Consider the following 22,142-nt stretch of genomic DNA (forward strand, 5'->3'; position numbering starts at 1 on the left):
CCAGATCAGAGACATCCGATGGGTAAATGGGAGGTGAATTGTCCATGACGGGGAGGCAGTCTTGATGAGGCGGACAGATGAGATGACTCACTTGACAGTTTTGTTGATGGTTGACACGTCGAATCTCCGTCGCGGCAGCAGAGTCCCTCCGCTCCGGCAGGGGTGGGGTCGGCCAGCCTCAGACTGAGACGTGCCGGCCGACCCGCCGTCCAGATGAGCTCTCCCCCGTGGTCTGTCACCCGTGGTCTGATACCGTAGTCTGTTCCCCCTCTCTCCTTCTGCATTGAGTTTTGTTCTCCGTGATTTTCAATTACCGGTTCCGCCCGGTGGTCAGTCTTTCCGTCACCGGGGCTGAAAATTGGCCTTTTCCTGTCGGCATCCGGTGCCGACTGGCCCCCCCTCGCTTCACCCTCCATTCCGCCGGAATCGTGACATTCTCACTCGCCCGGGTGTTCGGCCCGGCCGCCGGATGGCTAACCACAAATGTATCCTGTCAGCGACTGATCTGGCGCGACTCATTCCTCCCTCCTTCCTCCGCCGACGTGACGTTTCTCGCACCCCATTTCCGTTCGAATTTTCTGTCCATCCCCGGCGGATGTCCAGGGTGTCGGGAGGCTGGTCCAGCACCGGGAGCAGATGTTTCCGACTGCGCGCGTTTGTCGGCGGCAGCTGCGCCGGCCCGGATGGGTGTGTTGGAACTCCACCCTTCGGCGAGCCTTTGATCTTCGCTTAATGGTGACCGGCCGACGGGTCGGGGGATCGTATGGTCGACTCCCTCCCCACGCCGGCTCAGCGCCGCGGCAGACAGTGCGATCGTCCTTACGTATAGAGTGTGAGAGATGTCCTTTTTGATGTACGGAAAAAATGTTACAGCTTCCAGCTGTTACAGTACTGAAAATTTGAGCAGGCTATCTGAAACGGTTCGGCGTGTAGCTAAGAAAAACCTCAGGGGGGGGGGGGGGGTTGCACCAACCCCCCCCCCCCCTACATGGGCGAGGGTTAATAGTACCTACGGAATGATCAGTTAAATAACTCTTGCCATTTTTATGTAGACGAGTTTTAATTAAATGGGATCTACACCTCATTTAAAACACAACATAAACTGAATAAAATAAATTGAAACATCTAACATATTTTGTGAAAAAAGAAAAACTCTTGCAGGGGACTACAAAAAAATGTGCAATTTACGAGCTTGGCTTATATGGAATGTGCTTGAAAATATATCCATGAACTCCATAAATGAAGCTTGCGAGGTGACGTAAACATTTTCGGTTTTAATGAAATGCTTTTTGAGGTCAAGCTCGAGAATCGTCCTGACGCACAAAACGTTCATTAAATAAAATAGCTCTCAATTCTTTATTTTGTGGAGAGCTCCCTTCAAAACAGGTGGCGTATAGTATAGGAACCGGCGCAATGTCCTGCTCTCTCAGAGGGTGGCGCGGTGTTTCAGCGCAGAATTTCAGCCGTCGGCGACTGTCGGCCATCCAGATAGCATTAGGCGTTTGGTTATCACACCGTCTCACTAGCCGACACACCCTGGGGAAATCGGAGCTCAGCGAGACTGCCGACACCACTAATATCGCCGCACAGGGCTGCTCTCAACGAATGGGGCGGTCCCAGACGCGGCCACACAGCCGGCCGAAATCACACGACGAGCGGTCATTTGCAGCGCACCGCGCCCCAGAGCCGAGAAAATGACGCCGGCACTGCCAAAGGCTTGGGCATTAATGACGTTCAGAATTAGTGCTCGAGCCGTAAATATGGCTTACTTCTTTTGTGCTGTTGCAGGTCATGGCATATAGGTGAAAGTTCGTTGCCTTATTTTCGCAATTTATTTTCGTTCTTGTAGACTAAAGAGACCTATCGACTGGCGTTTGGATTTAGAAACTAGGTTCAGTATATATATATATATATATATATATATATATATATATATATATATATATATATATATATATATATATATATATCTGGGGGGAGGGGCGTGCGCAGATAACGTCCCATTGCAATCGCCACATTATCACATAGAAGGATATCCAGGAGCCGCTACTAATGTACTTAAAGGGACAGTATCACCATTTTGATGAAATTTGACATTGCATAGGCCCCACCTTTCTGGTCCGGGAACTGAAGACCGATCCTCGAAGCTCCACACCGTTATCCCGCTATCGCCGCTCAAAGTACGAAAGGTGTACCACACTTTGAATCGTGCTTTACTATCTTCACTGTTTAAATGTTTGCGCCGTTTTGAATTGACCGCCAGTAATAAAACTTTTACCCTGGTCATTTCATCAAATTTTATAAAGCCAAAACGTTTTTCGCACTTATTCATCACCGTTAAATTCATTAAATAGTCGTAGGCAATTTCCGCTGTTTCCTTCGGACTCTAGCGGCTCAACAAAGGAATTCCTCCAGCTTGAATCACAATCTCCCTCCAATATATGACGTTTATCACGTGATTGTCACGTGATATTTTCTCCCATTGTCAATTGTCACGTCCAATTGTCACTCCCTCCAATTGTCACGTTATATTTTTATAGGCAATACCTAAGGCTACCTCTCCCTAAGGACAACTCAATCAGAAGAACGACCGCGTAAGCGTAGCGTCAATAATGTATTATCTGCGCCAGTTCTGTAGTAATTTTGCATGCTTCCAAACTGGCGGCCATGCTTGTATAGTGGTGGTTCGCTCATGAAAATGAATCATGAAAATGAAATGTGGTTGCAATATTTTTCACCGAGTTCGGTCCTCAAACTATGTTTTTCTGATTCAGAAAAATAAGAAATGCTAGTAAAAAAAAAATCAGCTCCATACATGGATTTTTTTTTCGATGATACTGTCCCTTTAAGCAAATGAAAACAGTAAACATTTCTCGTGACGCGATTACCAAACAGCACAAATATGTTCATTAATTTATGTCTGTGGAGGTTAATAAATATCAAATGGAAAACAAAATAAAAACTACTCATGTGAAAGCTACATCATCGTACTTGCAAGTGCCATTTATTCGCGACCTAAATGTATTGCGACTGTGATCATGAGACATGGCTCGCCAAAGTTATCCACAACAACGTGCACGGTGAACACATCATCCGCCGCTAATGCGTTGTTTATATTCATGCATACCATTGCCAGTGTCTTTCCCTAAGCTGTGAGTGAAATCTGCATACGATCTTACTTCCCAGTGGATCCATCACGGGTCCCCTCGACGCATCCAGCTGCTCGCTCTGTGGATCCACTCCTCCCCCTATATCATCTATCACACAATTTGGCAGCCTAATCTTGGCACCGGCACTGCAGAGTTCCACGCCGCGTGGCTTGATCAGATGCATCCAAGTGGCTTATTTGACACTCCCTAACTTAGGCACTCGATTGTGTCTTCTGAGCATACATTTATACACCTGCATAAACACGAGCGTGGCACAAATTTACGGTCATCAACTTATGACGGATAAATTAATCACGAAACTGATCAGCACATTTAACCCACGCCCCGCTCTAGGCAATTCACTCAGTCATAGGCGGCCTGTTAGGGGGAGGGGCCGATTAACCTTCCAGTAGCCTTTTTCATAAACATTTTTCACTATAACTGGTGTATAGTATAGGGTGCGGCAAAAGTATTGATACCTTCCGTCTTTTTGTAATAACTCAATGTATTTCCAACATGCCCCCGAATATGACATTTCTGAGCGCGCCCTTGCGTACCCGCATCCTTCCCCGAGGCGGGGATTAGCTGAACAGCTGACCTCGACCCAGAGGGTCGCCGGCCGGGGTCATTATCCACCCGGTGGCCGCTGCAGTAGCCACGGCCGAACCATGAAGGTCAAACAATACAGTTTGGAGGCTCGCAGCCGCGCCATTGGCATGCTCCAAGCCGGCAAGACGCAGAGGGACGTTGCCTCACACTTTGGGGTCCCAGTCCTCACCATCAAACACTGGTGGAAGAAGTTTAAGGAGGCAGGGAGCGTCGCAGATAGACCGCAGTCAGGGCGCCCTTCCAGCATCTCGACCGTCGCCAAGATCGTGATGAAGAAAGCGGCTGGAAAATCTGGCCACTCGGCGAGGAAGCTGTCCAAACAGCTCACTCGGAAGAAATATCCGGTGTCCGAGAGGACTGTCCGCCGGTACTGGAGGAACACCCTTGGACTGAAGGCCTACAAGATCCGCGTAAGGCCAAAATTAACGGAAAAACAGCGAGCACAGAGGCTTCAGTTTTGCAAGGAACGCAAGAACTGGACTGTGGAAGAGTGGAAACGGGTACTCTTCAGCGACGAGTCTCCCTTTCAACTCTTCCACCACCCAAACCGCCAGAACGAGCGAGTGTGGGCTGAGAACCCGGCTGAAGTCCCGAAGGCGTTCAGCGTCAAATTCCCGCCGAAACTGATGGTGTGGGGCATGATGTCCTACGAGGGACTGAGCCAGCTGCACGTGATCCCGCAGAAGACGTCGGTCAATGCCGAGTACTACGTGTAGCACATCCTCGAGGAAGTCTGCCTCCCTGCCATCAACAGGACGGCCACGACGGGCTCCATCCTCACGCGCCGCATGGTCGAGCGCAGGTCGGACAGCATTTTCATGCAGGATGGCGCTCCAGCTCATCGGTCTGCCAGAGCGCAGAAGTGGTGCTGGGAGCACCTCCCCAACTTCTGGGCTAAGGACACGTGGCCAGGGAACAGCCCTGACCTGAATCCAATTGAAGAGCTCTGGGGGATAATGCAGCAGGAGCTGGACAAGAAAAAACCTCCCAGCAACCTTGGACAGCTCGAAAAGGCGCTCAAGAGGACGTGGGCGAACATCAGCCCACAGACTCTGAAGAACCTGGTGGCCAGCATGCCCGCACGTCTCTCACTCTGTGTCCAGCTTCGTGGGGAATACATTGACCGCTGAAATGAAACTGTTGTTTTAATTTTACGGGAGGGAGGGAATGAATGGTAAGGTATCAAAACTTTTGCCGCACCCTGTAGAATAGTGATTTCAAGTTTACTAATCACTGTTGTCCTCTGTCTCATAAACAAAAGTGAAAAGTAATAAGTAAAAGAGTAAGATTTCGGAGCTCAGTAACGCTGAACATTTATTTCTCATGCGTCGGTCATGACATAAAAACACACACAAAAACACGCTGCTCATTCACTCACTCAGATGCTACCATACTACCCACCCGGCTCTATGTACCCCGACACTGCGTCCCGTTTCATTTCAGCCAGCAGCGATGCGTAGGTGGCCAGCCAATTGGGGCGAGGCGACCCTGGCGACACTCCGGAGCAGCTGGGCGCGATGCTCAGGAGCTGGTCGGTCAGCTCCTGAGTAGTTGCCACTCTCTCATCGACTGACCGGGGAGCGGCGCGTGGCTTCAGGTACTGCGCCAGCTCGGGGTCGTCCAGTGGGTTGCGGCTAGGCAACGCGCAGTGCAGCTCACCGACGCCCAGCGGCTCCTCCCGCAGCCCGTTGCGCCGGTTTTGCACTGTCCGTCCCCTCCACGTGCCAGTCTCTTGTTCCCGCAGCTTCTGCTGCACCTCATGTTCAGCCGTTTGCAGGATGCTTGCCGCGTTTCCTCTGACAACAGCCAGAGCCAGCCGCTGCCAAAGCCAGGCTGTCTCTCGACGGTCTTCCGTTACGGAGGCGATCCTTGCACCGAGCTCCCGAACAAACACCTTTGTGGAAGGACCACAAGCTCCAGATGTCTCGAAGGCCAGAGGTTCAAAGTGGAAGCGCTGCGTGAGATCATCGTACTTCTTGCGCTTCTTGACTTCAGCTTCGTGTGCAGCTGTTCCGGCTGAGGTAGCGGCTGCCAGCACATGGCTATCGGCGTATGTGTTGACGCACGTGGCATCCCAAGCAAGGCACATACCGTTTTTGAACGCTTGAAAACGAGTCATGGGACCTCCGTGTGGAAGATATCTTTTTAATTTTATTTCGATCGTCGAAATGCGGTAGACACCTTGCAGTTCTGGCTATATATCTTGGTAACAAGACCAATGATCGGCACAGGACCAACATCTACGTATCGATAATTGAACGAGCTATCAAATAACATCGATTTATGCCCCGAAGGCATCAGCGAATGTTTGAGGAATCACGCGATTTCGAGATAATTGGCGCAACTACATATTGTTTTCGATGGAAGGGGTCAGAGAGTTTTTAAGGCGGGCCCCCAACCCCATGTCACACCAATTTTAAAAATATTTGAATATTCCGTGCACTTCTTGTCATTAAGTTAAGGATCACTGTAAGCAGGTTGGCTTTGACTTTTAACGTTTTCAACTGGCCCGAGCTCAATTTTTTAAGGATGACATTTATTTTGTTGAGACTTTCGTTTGGTCATTGATTTTCTTCAGTACCTGATTCATTAACGGACAACGGCAGGGGAAAGGAAAACGGCCCACCCTGGTTGTTTGGATTGTATTTTCCTTAGCTCGGCTTGCCTAGACCGTAAAAAACTGTACGACGTACGTAGCTTAAAAATATGCACATATAATACTTAAAAGATCCGTTGCATGTAGTTCGTTGTAGTTATTAAACATCCGCATGGGTGTATCAAAGTTTACAAACACGCAGCCACGCATACACTTGCGCAAGTATCTACAACACATGGGCAAGAAAAGCGATATTCTACAAGCCGCCGAATGTTTCAATGAACTCGTACGGACGCTCCCTGCCGCGGTTTAAGTTGCTACTTGCTCATCGGTCCTCTCCCTTCACACTGCGCACAGTTGGTTATTTGAACAGATAGCTTCGATACCTGACAAGATACCTACCAATCGTTGTCGATGGCTGCCGAAGTGCCTATCTGGCATTTTAAAAGGTACCCAGACTGCAAAGCATGGCACGCAGGTCGACGAGGCGCACCGGCCAAAGTTCAAAATCCGCACCAACCCTTCAAACTGAGCCGGAAAATCCGCACCAAAGCGGACCGAGAGCCCAGAAAATCCGCACCAGCACCGAACCCACAGGCAATTATAATGCAAGGGACTTTATTCATCTCACTATAATTATTTTCCGTCCCATTTCAGTTTCACTTACCGCTTGAGCAACGCTCACCACGGGACCGCGCCGCGCACTTATACCGGAAGTTTGAAATAGAGCAAATAGACGGACGCCGGTGAAAATAGGGCGCCGGAGGGCATATTGGGTCACGTGACATTCGGAACTTCTCCCCCTCTGTGGGCCTTCTACATGCTAAATGTCACGTGTGAATTTCACGAGCCTTGATCAAATAGCCCCAACAAACTTTCGTATGAGTGAAACCAATGACGTCATTCCCAAGTAGCGTGCTGATTGGCAATCCAAACCAGCTGCTCGCTAATGTGACATACCAGTCACCACCGCAACCAGTCTTCGTTCTAATGACGTCGTCATCACGGTCATTCCCGAGGCGAGAATGGATTTGTTCTGCCGCAATTGTTATTTCGTAGAGTAAATTTAAAACCTTGGTCCGTCACCGTGCGTCACCGTGGCTGGCACGCATTTGTAGGGCTTTCCAAAGAACAGTCAACAAGGGAACCCGGCCGGGTAAGAAGACCACGCGAAGTCCGTAGTCCGCACCGCACCAATGTCCAAGCGTTGGTCCAAGCCAAATCCGCACCGCACCACTCCAAAATCCGCACCAGCCGGACAAGCCCGCACCGACGAGATCTCGTCGAAATTGCCATACTTTGCAGTCTGGATTAAGGTACTGGCAGCGACTGCCGTACTTATTCAGAGCTGCTTGTAGGTAGGCCTATAGGAGAACACCGCACACAATTGCCCGAGTGGATAGCACCGCTGTAAAGTATACATAACTCCGCCGACTAACCGGCACAGCCATAGGAGACCCAGAAGTTATTTTATATATTAGTTGAGGGATAGGTATGCATCCCAATAACGTGCTTCATCCACATGCGGAACTTTATATACCGTGGCGGTTGTAGCTACAACCCCAATTTTTAAAAGTACAACCCCAATGGCAAAACTACAACCCCAACATTGGAAAATTAAGAATTAGCCTGAAACACATGAAAATGAACAAAATATGTATCCCTACAGAAGCAGATAATTGAGATATATCAAGAAAGTGAAGATATCAATAAATTAGGACATCTTTTTGAATTCCAGATGCTAAAAACATTGAAAGTGCTCTGTTAAGAACATATTATTCCGCTGAGACAGTGAGCAGAGCATGATATGAAAGTCAATCACTTCACACTTCTTAAGCATACTAAAAGAATCATATTGAAAGTGTTCCAAAAAATCTTAACATGTAACATGAAGGTGTGAAGCAAAAAAAAAATCATAACGTTCATCATACTTTTGCAGTGGCGAATCCAGCTCAGAGTTTGGGGGGGGGGGGCAAACCATAACAATTTATCGATTTTTCCCATGCCTCGTCCATAGGCGTAATATTAAAATTATGCCGTTTGGGAGGGGCAAATGCCCATTTTGCCCCCCCCCCCCCCCACCTGGATCCTGATCCGCCACTGTACTTTTGGGTTTTCTCACTAAATATTTCATACCTGTGGGCTGTGCTTATCAAAGAGATAAGCATAGATGAAAAGTTTGACACAAAACAGTAAGCTTCAGAAATAAATTAACCTAACCTAAGCCTCCACCCTATGTAGCATTCAATCACCATAATCATAATATCAAATACATTTCTTAAGTGAAATATCACTCTGTTCGCAATTTTGTCAGTTGGCACAATACCACCAATCAGCACGAATATTTGGCTAAAATGACGACACTTGAAATCAACGTTGACGACCATAAAAAGTAAAAACCAATCCTGTGCGATAATTAGTGCTGATAATCTTACTGACAGGTTCGCGAACAGAATGCAAACGATGCAAACTAAGTCACATGTAAGCCAGCATGACGCATTTGATACAAATGCAAGGTTTTGGCGACGTCTGTCAAATCAGCAGCAACGAATATCAGCCTCACAGCAGCATATTTCGGGGTCTTTCGATTTGGCTGAAAATCGGTATCCAGGGCCTCCTCGATGCGCTGATTCCGAAAATATGCCTCTTTGGGGTGGTATTTTGCACCGTTAACGAGTTAATGACCAATTAACATTTTAACGGGAAACGGCGGGGTCTTTCGATTTAGCTGAAAATCGGTGTACAGGGCCTCCTCGATGCGCTGATTCCGAAAATGTACCTTTTTGGGGTGGTATTTTGCACCGTAACCGAGTTAACGACCAATTAACATTTTAATGGGAAACGGCGGGTTCTTTCGATTTAGCTGAAAATCGGTATACAGGGCCTCCTTGATGCGCCGATTCCGAAAATGTACCTCTTTGGGGCAGTATTTTGCACCGTTAACGAGTTAACGGCTAATTAACCTTTTAACCGGAAACGGCGGGGTCTTTCGATTTAGCTGAAAATTGGTATACAGGGCCTGTTTGATGCGCTGATTCCGAAAATGTACTTCTTTGAGGTAGTATTTTGCACCGTTAACCCTATTAGTGGCAGGGGGGTTGTTTTTATCCACCCCTCAGGTTTTTCGGGAATATCTCCGAAACCGCTGAAGCTACGATGCTGAAATTTTCTGACTTTTCCTAAAACTAAATTGGGCACATTCCCTGAAAATTTCAAGTTCATAACTTTACCAGGGGCGGCTCCAGAGCACTGGGAATTGGGGGTCCTATTCGTGAAGCGAGTCATTTGGGCGAAGATCACGATGCTGCACCAGTTTTACGAACAGTGAATGAAAGGTATCATGTGATAACATATACAAAGTTATTGTGCATCCTCTTTTGACACGTTTTTGCTATAATAGGCGGATCCAGGCGTCCAAAAAGGGGGGTTATTTTTTACCTCCCAACATAGGTGCCCTGACACCGCCTATGCATGACCAATACAATTTTAGTCGTTCTCTCATAAGAAAATTGTAACATAACAAGACCATTGCCACCCTTTTTAGAAACAGTACCAACAAAAACCTTATTTACTATACTTTTTGTGTACCCCTAATCTCAATGATCTGTATCCGCCTATGATTTTTGAAAATGCATATTTTTAGGATCCATGTGAATTCCTGGTTCATTCTCTATCGATCGGCAAAAGTTGCGTTAAGATTGGTTCAGAAACCTGGCCGTGATAAACAGTCTAAAATGTATCTGCAATTTGCCAGTTTTTACCCCCCTCTACCCCCCTACTGACATTTTTTAATTTTATTTTTTTTAGAAATGTAGATCACGTTGAGCGAAATCGAATGCCGTTTGAATTTTGAAAATCGGCCCGTTAGATCTCGAGATATCAAGGGGGGGTCGTAAACAGCCCCCCCCCCCTGCCACTAATATGGGGTAGCCAGGAGCCTGCCACTAATAGGGTTAACGAGTTGACGACCAATTAACATTTTAACGGGAAACGGCGGCGTCTTTCGATTTGGCTGAAAATCGGTATACAGGGCCTCCTCGATGCGCTGATTCCGAAAATGTACCTCTTTGTGGTGGTATTTTGCACCGGAGTTAACGACCAATTAACATTTTAATGGGAAACGGCGGGGTCTTTCGATTTAGCTGAAAATCGGTATACAGGGCCTCCTCGATGCGATGATTCCGAAAATGTACCTCTTTGGGGTGGTATTTTGCACCGTTAACGAGTAAACGGCCAATCAACATTTTAACGGGAAACGACGGGGTCTTTCGATTTGGCTGAAAATCGGTGTACAGGGCCTCCTCGATGCGCTTATTCCGAAAATGTACCTCTTTGGGGTGGTATTTTGCACCGTTAACGAATTAACGGCCAACTAACATTTTAACGGTAAACGGCGGGGTCTTTCGATTTAGCTGAAAATCGGTGTACGTTCAGTGTCTCAGGGGCAGACAAACAAGCCGCTATGTGTTCCTAGCCATCGTGGCTGTGAAGAGTATGCGTTTTGTTTACGATTCGCCAAACAATGCATAGTACATTTGCTCGTTGAAAAAAAGAAGATCATCTAGTTAATTGAAGTATTCGGTGATATGAAAAGGCTGTGGCATTTATTATTTAGTTTCCTCAGGTTGAGATAATTTAGATCCAGTGTTATGTTCCTTTGCGGCATTGTGTTCGGTATGTTGTCCTCGTTTGCAAAATATCTCATGTCTGATCAGTCACTATTCCGGTTTATATTACCCGTTTCCGTAATAGACGTATTCCAGACGACAGTGGCATTAATATACAAAGATGGACTCGTTTTAAGTTTTTTAGTCTAAAAATAACGTATTCCTGTTTAGGTCTTCGTTGTCAATTGCCACGAGTGGCTTAAATTGTTACTCGTAGGGAAAGAGCCCTGCTCCAATACTGAGTAATGTTTGTGTCAAATGTGGAAGGAAACAAGTATTCATAGGGACTGTGATTTTGGGCGTTTACCTACCGTTTCCGAATCGCCACGACCAGTACCTAGCGGCGGAACACCCTCAATTAAGGGGGGCACTGTCGACTTTTGATCCCATTCTTTCCATGCAACGCCCATAGGGCTAATGTTAAAATGCCAAAATCAAAGGGGGCACGGTTCCCCGGTGCCCTCACCGTTCCGCCGCCTATGGCCACGACCATGGTGGCGACTGGCGATACCCGAGTGCCTACAACCAGGCACATAGCCAATGGAGAGACGACAGGGTCAGCCGTCTCTCCCTGGAGATGGACCACTTTTATTTTATTATTTTTTTTTTGTAAATGAAAATGTGGGCCCCTCCCGAAAAATAGTGGGCCGAATCCGGGGACTTTTCGGGTTTTGGTGGGGGTATACCCTGGGCTCCGGCAAACTACAACCCCAATGAAAAACAAAAAGTTCCACCTCTGGCTTCATCTTCGCTTTTCCGAAAATGTATCGGATTTTGATGTGCTATGCCTATTTGTACAGTTTAAATCAAACCTCTTCTTGTAAAGGTTGTTGGGCTTCCTTTCAACGCGAGGGAAAATGCACAATTTCGTACGTTTGGGGCGCTGTGAGAGGGACAAATGCTCAAATTGTGCCTCTCGAACTGCCAGCGGGCACGGCGGTGACCGATTTTGCTTTTAGTTGCATATCCATCCGTGTACTGCACCCACAAAATATTCAGCATCGTATGAATTAGTAGGTACTCACAAGACCAATTATGTGTTCTTTTTCTCAGCTCAGGCTCAGGTCCAAGCTAGTAGGTTGATGTTGGACTTGCATTTGTTCTATGCCGACATCGGAAATGGTTCGGTTACTGGGTCTCCCTTTATTCTATTCAGTTGATGTCCTCTTGTCCGTGTGTCTTGTTCTTTTTCAATTAAATTGTCCCTCCTTAAATGAAAATCTTCACCTTCCCAGTTACTATTTTTATTGTCACGAACAAAGCTTCACTTCACATTTGCTTGCCAGAAATGCGCTTGACCTCATTCCGTTTGCCAGGATGAAGACCCAACTTTTCAAGTGATTTATCATAAGGTTTTAGCGACAGTAAATGCTTTTAATGAGAAAAATTAAGTTTGTATTTGTCAATAAAAGGCTTAGGTACGTGGAAAACTCAGGATATGCATCAATATATAAAATGAAATTAATGCCCAAAGGAAAACTCGCAAGCTGTTTTACTGCAAGGTAGAGCAGAGTGAAATTTGACAGCACGAAAGCAGCATTCATTCGAAATTTTTACTATGGCACGTGCTTTTATGAAACACAACCTATGATTTTTTTACTTGTCACCAGTAAAACTGCGCATTAGTAACCTAGTAAATTTGCAACTCTGGGTAAAAGTAATTTTTGCTTTATGAAACAGAATTTTACTGGTCAACAGTAAAATCGCGCTTTTTACTATTACTTTTTACTAGGCAACCCTTTATGAGAAAGGCTACAGGTGGTGGGGGGCATTTTTTTGCCCCCCCCCCCTTTAGTTTTTTCGATATATCTCGAGAACCGCTGCGCCGATCGTCACCAAACTTTCAGTACCCTCCCGGGAGTAGCTAGCGCACATGGTGCCCAAAAATTTGTCTAAGGGCTATGACAGGTTGGCCGCTAATGACGTCAGAGTGACGTCATCTCTGCCATTTTCGACAAAAAAAAGGTTTCGCGGGAAGAGCTGTCAGGCCTACAGCTTTAGAGATACAGAAAAATGTTTTCGACATAAAAGGTGTAAAATCAGAAGGGCTACACAACTGCTATTTCGGTTTTTCGAATTTTTTGGATTTTGACCCCAAAAATCAAAAAATATATTTTTTGAATATAATAGCCAAAAAATCCAAAAAGTTTTTTGAATTTCGAAAAAACGTTATATATGTGATAGTCCCTACCGCTTTCTATCTCCATTCCAAATTTGAGATCGATACCTCTTTTTTTGGCCAAGTTATAGCGAAAAAACTGTTCAAAATTGATGACGTCAAATTTTCAAACTCAATTTTTAGCAATTCTAGACATCGTAGCGCAAATCAAAGACCACCATTAGACTCCCCATGACGAGCTGCATCGAATCAATACACATTTTATGCAAAAATATGAACTTTGAAATTTGACCTTTTTTGACCTGACCTTGACCTGACCTCCACCAGAAAGTGACCTAAACCGTACCTGATGGTCTTATAACCAACACCATTGAGTTGGGAATGAAAAACTGGCCATAAAACATACATCGCACAACCTTAGTAAAGTTGGGTTCATGTGGTGACCCTTGGTGACCTTTGGTAACCTGACCTGTGACCTGACCTGGTATGACCAGTGACCTCTAATAGCAACATATGTACTAGACAACTGACGCCTTATCGCTGATTTTCGACAAAATGCGTTTTACTCGGTGTTATAGCGCTTTCCCTAGAAGCCCCGTGAACGGTGAAACATTTGATCTTTGACCTGACCTGTGACGTCATCGGTGACCCCGAGGTCAATTAAATTTGGTTTCCCTCGACAAATTTGACAGGGCTATCGAACGCCGTTTGAATTTTCCGGATCCGTCCAGTAGTTTCGGAGATACGGGGGGGAGCAAAAAAATGCCCCCCCCCCCCCACCGCGCGGAAGGTGGCCGGGAGGCCCACCGCCTGCCGGGTTAAGAAATTAAAAATTCAGCCAAGAATATCTGAAATCAATGTCCTTGACCTAAATTTAACGTGAACGTCGCACTCACCATAAATTATGAGACAAACATATGTTCTTGCCAACATGTTATTTTGTTCGTTAGACGAAGATTGGCTCCAAATATCGAAGTAGGCATTCGCCTGCACCGCCATTCGTTCAATCGCTAGACACTATCCATCATGCACTGACAAACAGCCATTTTTGCAGCAGGCACTTCAAAGCATGAGATTAATAAATGCCCGTGGGAGCCTTACTCAGACCACTACCCCGTTTATCGGAGCAGAACTATCAGCAGTGATTTCGCGCCATGGCGGCGAGATCAGAGGGGACCGTGGCTGGCTCCAAGGCGAGACGCGGCGAAACATTTCGAATCCCTACATTACTGGCCATAGTCAAGGCCCTAAAAACATAGTGACCGTGGCCATAAGTGACTACGATATAAGACACCCCCAGATACAGACCTGCGTCATATTGACATCGTCTTAATTCATTTATTTGTCGCATTACCTATTGATTTCCTTAAAAGCGATTTTATATAAAGAAGCTTATATCGTTCGTCAAAGGCGTAATCTTGAGCGACGATTAGCTTCACCAACATAGTTTCTCGTTGAACATATGTCTATGTGCGGTAAAGAACATATGACTTTTTATTGCGCGTATGATCGCGTTGACCGTTCTACGTAAAGGTGAAGACCTTTGACTTGTATTGAGCATTGCTCACTTATATAATCATTAATCCCTTGTATTTGAACGGTGGACACAATGGCAGTAAAAACGCCGTTCAATTATCATAAAAATGAAACCTTGATAATGCAACGTTGGACTTCCATTGGACTATTAATTTTGATGCAAGAATTCCGGTCGCCCGTAAGCTGCGGCGTAGGCACTTGTAACATTTTAACCCCCTTCAGTTCAAGTCAATGCAGTCTCAAATCCCCGCCCTAGCTTGTACCTGATCGGCAGCGTCGAGCGGCTCCTCTGTGCGCCGTCCGACGGTCCCTCGGAGCCACCGCAGACCCAACACCCCACACACTCCGACGGGCGCGCGGCGCGACTGGACTGTCGACGCCGACGGGCGCGCCCCCGTCAGGGGTGCTGTGACGTCACCGCATCGGCCGCGGCGCGCCCCCAGTGGAGGACGATCGACGCGAGGTGCCCGGCCGCCGGCTCAGGGCGTTTACGGCTGATGAGAGCACCCCATCCGGCCTCTTCCCCTGCTTAGGGCGCCCGTGATGGCTCGGTGATGGCACCAGGTTGGTAATTGCACCTTTATCTGGCACTGATGCCACCTGCTGGAACACAGTGGGTAATTGTATATCTGAGGTGGAGGTTAGTGCCACCAGGCACGTGACGAATGTTTTACGACCCAAGTCCCAATTGTTTTATTTGTTTCTACAATAATAAGCTGATGCGAATGTAATGAGAAGTTCCAGGCGGCGTTTAGCTCCAGCCATAACTAGGATTTCCTAATCAGAGTCGGAGTCGGAGTCGCCCGGAGTCGTGGCGTGGCAGCAAGCCACGAGTCGGAGTCGGAGTCTGAATAGTCCAAGCTGCCTCTAACTATTCCAACTCCGGGAATGTGCATTAGAGTATGAGCTGTGGCATGCTCATTAGGCTGGTAAAAACGCCAACACGCACCTAAAGTAAGTGAATTTTACGTATTTTTGCATTGGCTTGCATTAGCGTTGGAAAAAGACAGACTGCGACCTTACTTTTTAACCCTCGCCGGCACAGGCCATTTTGCGTCCTTCGACGGCACAAGGGGGGGGGGGGGTACGACCCCCCTCGCGTTTGGCCCCTGATCGAGCTAGAGCTTCGCGGAAAAAAACGAGCGTGTTGCCCGTCACAAGAGGAAGCCGATGATATCCAATTTTAAGGTCCTAGGTCATCGGGTGACCTTCCAGGTCAGGTCAATGACCCGAAAATCAGGAAAATCGGGACCTGTTAGAAAGCCGTAAAGTGTGACTGCTATGGGGTTTTCCGGGGTGCTGATCACGGATATCGTGTTAGTTTTGATCAGAGATGATGTCTTTAGACCAGGTCGGGTCAGGTCAGGTCAGGTCAACCGGTAGGGGTCGTGACGGGTATTCGCAATACGTGTCAACCGCCTCTGACAGCTTCGTAACATGTTACGAAGGCACCAAAACTAATTCGTACATGTTCAAATGGTTGCAAAATTCGAAATCAGCTCCAAAAACTAGCCTAGAAACATGTAAAACTCAAAAAAGTGAACCGAGGTCACCAAAGGTCAATGACCTGACCTGACCTTCAGGTGACCTTGACATCCACCCTAATGCATGGGAGCAACATCAAATCACATGTTTGAACGTTTGAAACCACGAAAAGCTTGCAAACGCGCGGCTAATGCGAGCCGACATACGCCGAATCGCGATTCCGGCCAAACATGGTCTCGGAAAGTAGGTCACAGGTTAAAGGTCATTTGGGTCAGGGTCATGAAATTTTGAGGGTAGGTGGAAAATTAAGCAATGCGAGGGTACTGAAAGTTTCGTCGCGATTGGCCGCTTTTTACGCGAGTTATTTGCGAAAAACCTTAGGGGTGTTGCATCAACCCCCCCCCCCTGGGCCGGTGAGAGTTAAGTTAGTCCCAGTCCATATCGTCCAAGTATACATTGACCCTCAAACCGAGCAACTTTTCCAATGCAATTGACTTTAAAATAGTAATAATAGCTTATGCTCAGCAATAAGCTGAGAAGAAGTGTTTCCGATTTTCCATTAGTTTTTTTTTTAATATATTGGAATAGATTAGAACATTAGGTTTTTATTACATTAGAATATATTATCACATAAGTTTTTAAAAACATTAGATAGAGATAAACATTAGAAATAATATTTATCTCAAAAGCAGCATAGGTGTCCCATAAATCGTCTGGTCTGCCGTTCTGCGGCAAACAGCTGAATTCCTCTCCAAATATTCCCGTGGCTGCTCGAAAACAGCTCTGATATCCTCAAAAATCATACAACCTCCTTTGTTATTTTATCTTTTGTACCGATAAGTCACAGGAACAGCTCCAAATCGTATAGAACCGGAAACAAAACCATGATATAAGGGCCAAAGCTGTTTGCTAACCGGCTCCCTGCTGGGGCTTCACCTCTCCGGCTTTCACAAATATCTTTAAAAAAACGGGGGCGCGGAGCTCCACCGTTTCAGCATATCTTAGCTGTCTTATTTATTTTGAGGTTCTGTAAACATTTCAGAATGTCCTCATGATTAAGAGGGATGCTCGTAAGCTTCTGTGAGCATGCATCGTTTTTATTGGTGGGAATGTTTGTAAGACACTCATCAGTAAATACTTTGGAAAATTGATCATTGAGAATCTGAGCCTTATCAGCGTCTTCGTGATAAGTTATTCCATCCTTTCTAATCGGACCAATTCGTGCATCATGTTTGTTGAACTTATAAAAACTGAAAAATCTTTTTAGGTCTCCACCGCATTCATTAGCAAATCGTATCTCTGTTGCACGCTTTGTTTTACGAATCATGCTTTTTAATGTTCTTCTGGCTTTCAAATACCTCATCCTTTTTTCAGCAGATGGATTTGATTTAAATTCACAATATGTTTTTTTTTCTCATGGAAACATTTTTGTACCGACCAATTAAACCAAGGTGGTTTCGGTATCTTACCTCTCCGCCTCCTCCTCATGGGAATAAATCGTTTCTGGGCCTCAGTAAGTACATTTTTGAAAACAACCCACATTTCGTCAACATTTTTACCTTCAAACATTGCGCTCCATTTCATACAAGTCAAGAACGATCTGATTGCATCATAATCTCCCTTGGCAAAATTTGGAGTAATATACATTCTTACACCTTTCTTCTTCAAGCGACAATTTATGCTGAATCTTATGATAGCATGATCACTATTTCCAATGGATTCTCCCACCATGACATCTGTAATTAAGTTTTCATTGTTAGTTAGAACCAAGTCAAGTAGTTCATCTTTTCTGGTCACCTGCAATACATGTTGTGTCAGGAACCATTCTTCAAAATTTTCCCTGAATAGAGTAGTTTCCCAGTTGTGGCTTGTTCCTTCTTTTGACAACTTTGGGAGATTGAAATCTCCTAAAAGGACAGTATTTTTATCTAGGCCTCTTTCTATTTCATCAACCATGGCCAGATCCGCCTGCTTTGATTGATTAGGAGGTCTATAGAAAGCTCCAATTCTAATTTTACTATGGAGACTTCCATCAGGAAAGATGTCAATCCAGAGGGATTCGACATCACCACTATCATTAAAATGTCCTAGTACGGATGGCCTTAGGTTTCTTTTCACATACGCTAAAATTCCACCACCTACTTTTGTTTTTCTTTGATAAGTGAACATATCATAGTTAGCAATGGCATAATCTTGAAAACGATCCCCTAACATGTTCTCATTAACCCATGACTCTGTTATAATTACTACATCAAGATATTCAGTAATCATGTAAACTTGCAATTCCTCAATTTTATTTCTTATGCTCCGAGCATTGGTATAAAAACACTTCAGAGAGGTTTTAACCTCATTACTTGAGTCTTCCTCACCTGTAGATTTCTCTAGTTTTCCTGATGTAGCTCCTTTTCATAAAGGCTGCTCAGAAGGAGCACACCTTCTCTGCTGAAGTGATAACCATCAATTGAGTACAGTTCCCTTTTCCCCCAAAAATGATCCCAGTAGTCTAAGAAACGTATGTTCTTTGCTTTACATAGCCTCTTAACTCGCTCATTGATTCCAAGTGCTCTGGATGACCATTCTATCCCGGCCCCAATTTTAGGCAAAATGCCGGTAATCATGCATTTTCTCCCGGACTTTGTAAGATCACTTATTACCATCTTATAGGTATCCATAAGTTCCTCCGATTGTGTGTTGCCAACATCATTTGCACCTCCATGTAAGATAAGGACACTGTTGGGACTACTATCACTCACTACGCCAGTAAGCCTGTCTGACAAGTCCTGTAGCCTTGCGCCTGGTAAACACACCCTCATTCGTTTGTCCCGATTTTGTTCACAAAACGCTCTATCCATAAATTTGATCCGCGAGTCTCCATAGAGTATGACCTCAGATCCCCCCTTTTGTTGCATGACTTGGCCTTTGCCTCTTTGCTTATGCTTAACGCTGGAGACTTTCGGATCGCGGTCAGATGCAGATTGGCCCTTTCCTAATCTGTTCCCAGAATTCAAGCGAATGTCCGCTTGAACAGCAACCTTGTCTGTCAATGGATTGCGGTCCCCTTGACCGTTCTCTGGACTACTCATCGGTTGACAAGATAGATCATTCACTGAATTCACGCTTTCAGGAGCAGTAGATAGTTTACTACATATAATCCCCTGTGATAAAGCCTCCTGTCTTACTTTGACATCCTGCACCTCTCTTCGGAGTTGGTCTACACTGAACTGCAGGAGCCTAATCGCTTCCATTATGTCCATGTTAGTGACACCCAGAAAAGATGGGCCTGGCCTCGAATCATAGCTTGGATTGTACGCAGAACTACATGAATTGTTGATTCCAGTTCTTGGACCAAAACAGACATTCTCGTGAGCGACCTGACAAGCACCTGTTTCGCTACTAAATGAGTCAGATGTCCATGGTCCTTCGGGATGTCCGGAGGCCGGCCCAATGTCAATGTCAAAGTAGGTATATTTTCTTTCACGCGTCTTGACGAGGAGAACATTTTACATGTCAAAAATTATTGCAGAAAAAACATTTCCGCAATAGTCTTCTATTTTGGCAGTTTCTGCCCTTTGAAGGCTAAATAATTGACCTTAGGCCAACTCTAAGGGCAGTCTACAGTAGGAGCGTTAACCCGCGCCCTGCTGGGGGGTGTTTGAACACCCCCCTTTGTGTTTTTTCGCGAATATCTCAAAAACGGCGGCGCGGAGCGCCACCGTTTTTGGTACACCTTATCATACATCAATTCTACACATGTTGTTAAAATTTCAGACCAAGGTCATTCAAGGTCAGGTCACCAGGTCACTTGAAGTGACCTCACCTTATATAAAGTTTCAATGTCTGCCATAGCTACACCGAGTGACCGATCGCCTTGAAACTTTCAGCGATTGATAAGGGTAACAGTATCTATAAAATGTATATCTCGGAATTTTGATATCGGTGACCTAAGGTCAGGTCAATTTTGCGACCTCTCCATTATAAGTCAATGGGAGAAAATTGAAATGCGCCTCTTTTGGACGAAAGACATTATAAACACTCCCAAACACTGAATTACAAGTGGTTTAGTCAAACTGAACATGAAAATGGTGTCCGTGACCCCTATTTATGCCCCTGAGGTCATCTCAGGTCACGAATGGTGTCTTACAGTTTTTCGCAAATAACTTTTGATAGAGGCATGCTAGAGCGGTGAAAACGCCTTAGATGTGCTCAGCTCGACGATACGGATCGACTAATATGCAACATGACCCTTTCCGGTCAGGTCATGACCTTGACCTGAGGTCAAATTTTCAAGTTGACCTTTCAAGGTCAATTTATAGTTCATTCGATGCGTCTTGACGAGAGGAACACGATGCCGGTAAAAATAAGCTCGTATAAGGCTTGGGTCAAAAGTTATTGCAGAAAAACTGTTTCCGAAAAAAATCGGTTATTTTTGCAGTTTTTGCCCCCTGCAGGCAAAACCGTTGACGTTAGGTCAAATCTGAGAGAATTATTCAGAAAGGGCGTTAATAGGGCTATCGAATGCGCTTTTCCGCGGCGCTGTAGCTTTATTCGTTGCCGAGTTATGCGTTGGCTTCCTGGAAATTGTCGACATTCGACCTGAAAATCGGCGAAATTTTGCCTTCAATGACCTCTGGTGACCTGACCTTTGACCTGACCAAAAAAGTGACTGAAGTGATTTCGTCATTATTTTTGGCGCTCTTTTGAACGCCGCCTTTCGCGTATCGCTACGTGGCCCAGGAGCCGAGTTAGAAGGGGCGGGGGTGTCCAAACACACCCCCCCCCCCCCCCCAGCAGGGCGTGGAAATCCAGGACCCCCAGCCGGGCGCGGGTTAAAATGGCTTTCGAATGCGTTTTCCTGTGGCGCTGTAGCTCTATTCGTTCCTGAGCTATGCGCCGTTTTGTTGAGATTTGTCAAAATTGGACCTGGAAATTGGCTCAACTTGACCGTCGATGACCTCTGGTGGCCTGAACTTTGAGCTGACCTAAAAGTGGCCGAAGTTATTTCATTATTTAGACGTCTTTCGAACGCCGCTTACGGTGTGCTGCTACGTGATCCAGGAACCGAGTTAGAAGGGGAATGTTCGAACACCCCCCTCCCAGGGAGTGAAAAACCAGGGGCCCCAGCGGGGCGCGGGCTTACTAGCGCCAGGCCGGAGCTAAGGTAGGGGGGAGGGGGGGGGGGGCGTTGGGGGGGGGGCTGGAGACCCCTCTTCACTAGCGGCGCCTTGTTTTGCACCTCTTTTATGGCATCTTTTCTGCACATGCTGTGAAAAGTTCAGACCCATGCCGCTCAAGGTCAGGTCACCAGGTCATGCCACGTGCATAGGCGGCGGAACGGGGAGGGCACCGGGGCACCGTGCCCCCTTTGATTTTGACATTTTAACATTAGCCCTATGGGCGTTGCATGGAAAGAATGGGACCAAAAGTCGGCAGTGCCCCCCCCCCCCTTATTGAAGGTGTTCCGCCGCTACTGGCCATGTGACCTTCCTCATATATGTTATAATGCTCGCCATAGCTACACCCACTAAACGACCAATTTGGAACTTCGGCGATCAATAAGAGTAGCAGTATGTATAAAACGTAGGTAATTCTCGAAATTTCGATATCGGTGACCTAAGGTTAGGCCCATGTTGCGAACATTCCATTACCGTCAAGGGAGAAAATTGAGCTCTGCTTCTTTTGTACAAATATCATACTAAGCCCTCTCAAAAGCTCAAAATGTTATTCGTTAAACTTGTGTTTTTATTGTATCGATCTTACTCACGGTGGGCAGAAACAGTGCTTCCACTTTCACGGCTATTGGTCAGTTCGCTGTTGGCGTCCACTCTCCTTCCACTATCGAGCCAGAGCCACTAACCAGCTCCCCGGCTGACCTCTGACCCGTCACTGAGCGCGCGCCTCGACCTATGACCTCTGACCCGTCACTGAGCGTGCGCGTCGGCACTGTAGCGAGGAAGGCACACAAGACGCCACACCACCCGGCA

General features: G+C 46.2%; 2 protein-coding genes across 2 annotated transcripts in view; one reads left to right on the plus strand and one right to left on the minus strand.

Annotated features, from left to right (window-relative positions):
* LOC122363253 (synaptogenesis protein syg-2-like) overlaps positions 1–22,084 on the minus strand; it is a gene marked incomplete at its 3' end in the record, with an annotated part of 84,982 nt that extends 62,898 nt beyond the window's left edge. Inside the window, exon 1 of the mRNA XM_043332300.1 lies at positions 21,923–22,084. The remainder of the gene's footprint in view (positions 1–21,922) is intronic.
* On the plus strand, positions 3,818–4,474 carry LOC122363236. The gene is made up of 2 exons (XM_043332249.1): positions 3,818–4,168; positions 4,313–4,474. The coding sequence occupies exons 1-2, from the start codon at positions 3,818–3,820 to the stop codon at positions 4,472–4,474; spliced, it is 513 nt and encodes a 170-aa protein (XP_043188184.1).
* Positions 22,085–22,142: the final 58 nt, after the last annotated feature.

Source organism: Amphibalanus amphitrite, unplaced genomic scaffold, assembly GCF_019059575.1.
Source record: "Amphibalanus amphitrite isolate SeventyFive unplaced genomic scaffold, NRLGWU_Aamphi_draft 000611F_arrow, whole genome shotgun sequence".
Taxonomy (NCBI): Eukaryota; Metazoa; Arthropoda; class Thecostraca; order Balanomorpha; family Balanidae; genus Amphibalanus; species Amphibalanus amphitrite.

Excerpts from the sequence above, each read along its gene's own strand:
- LOC122363236 (XM_043332249.1), top strand. The coding sequence starts at position 3,818 with ATGAAGGTCAAACAATACAGTTTGGAGGCTCGCAGCCGCGCCATTGGC. Across the intron at positions 4,169-4,312 it reads TGAAGGCCTACAAGATCCGC|AACGAGCGAGTGTGGGCTGA; the intron begins GTAAGGCCAAAA and ends CCAAACCGCCAG.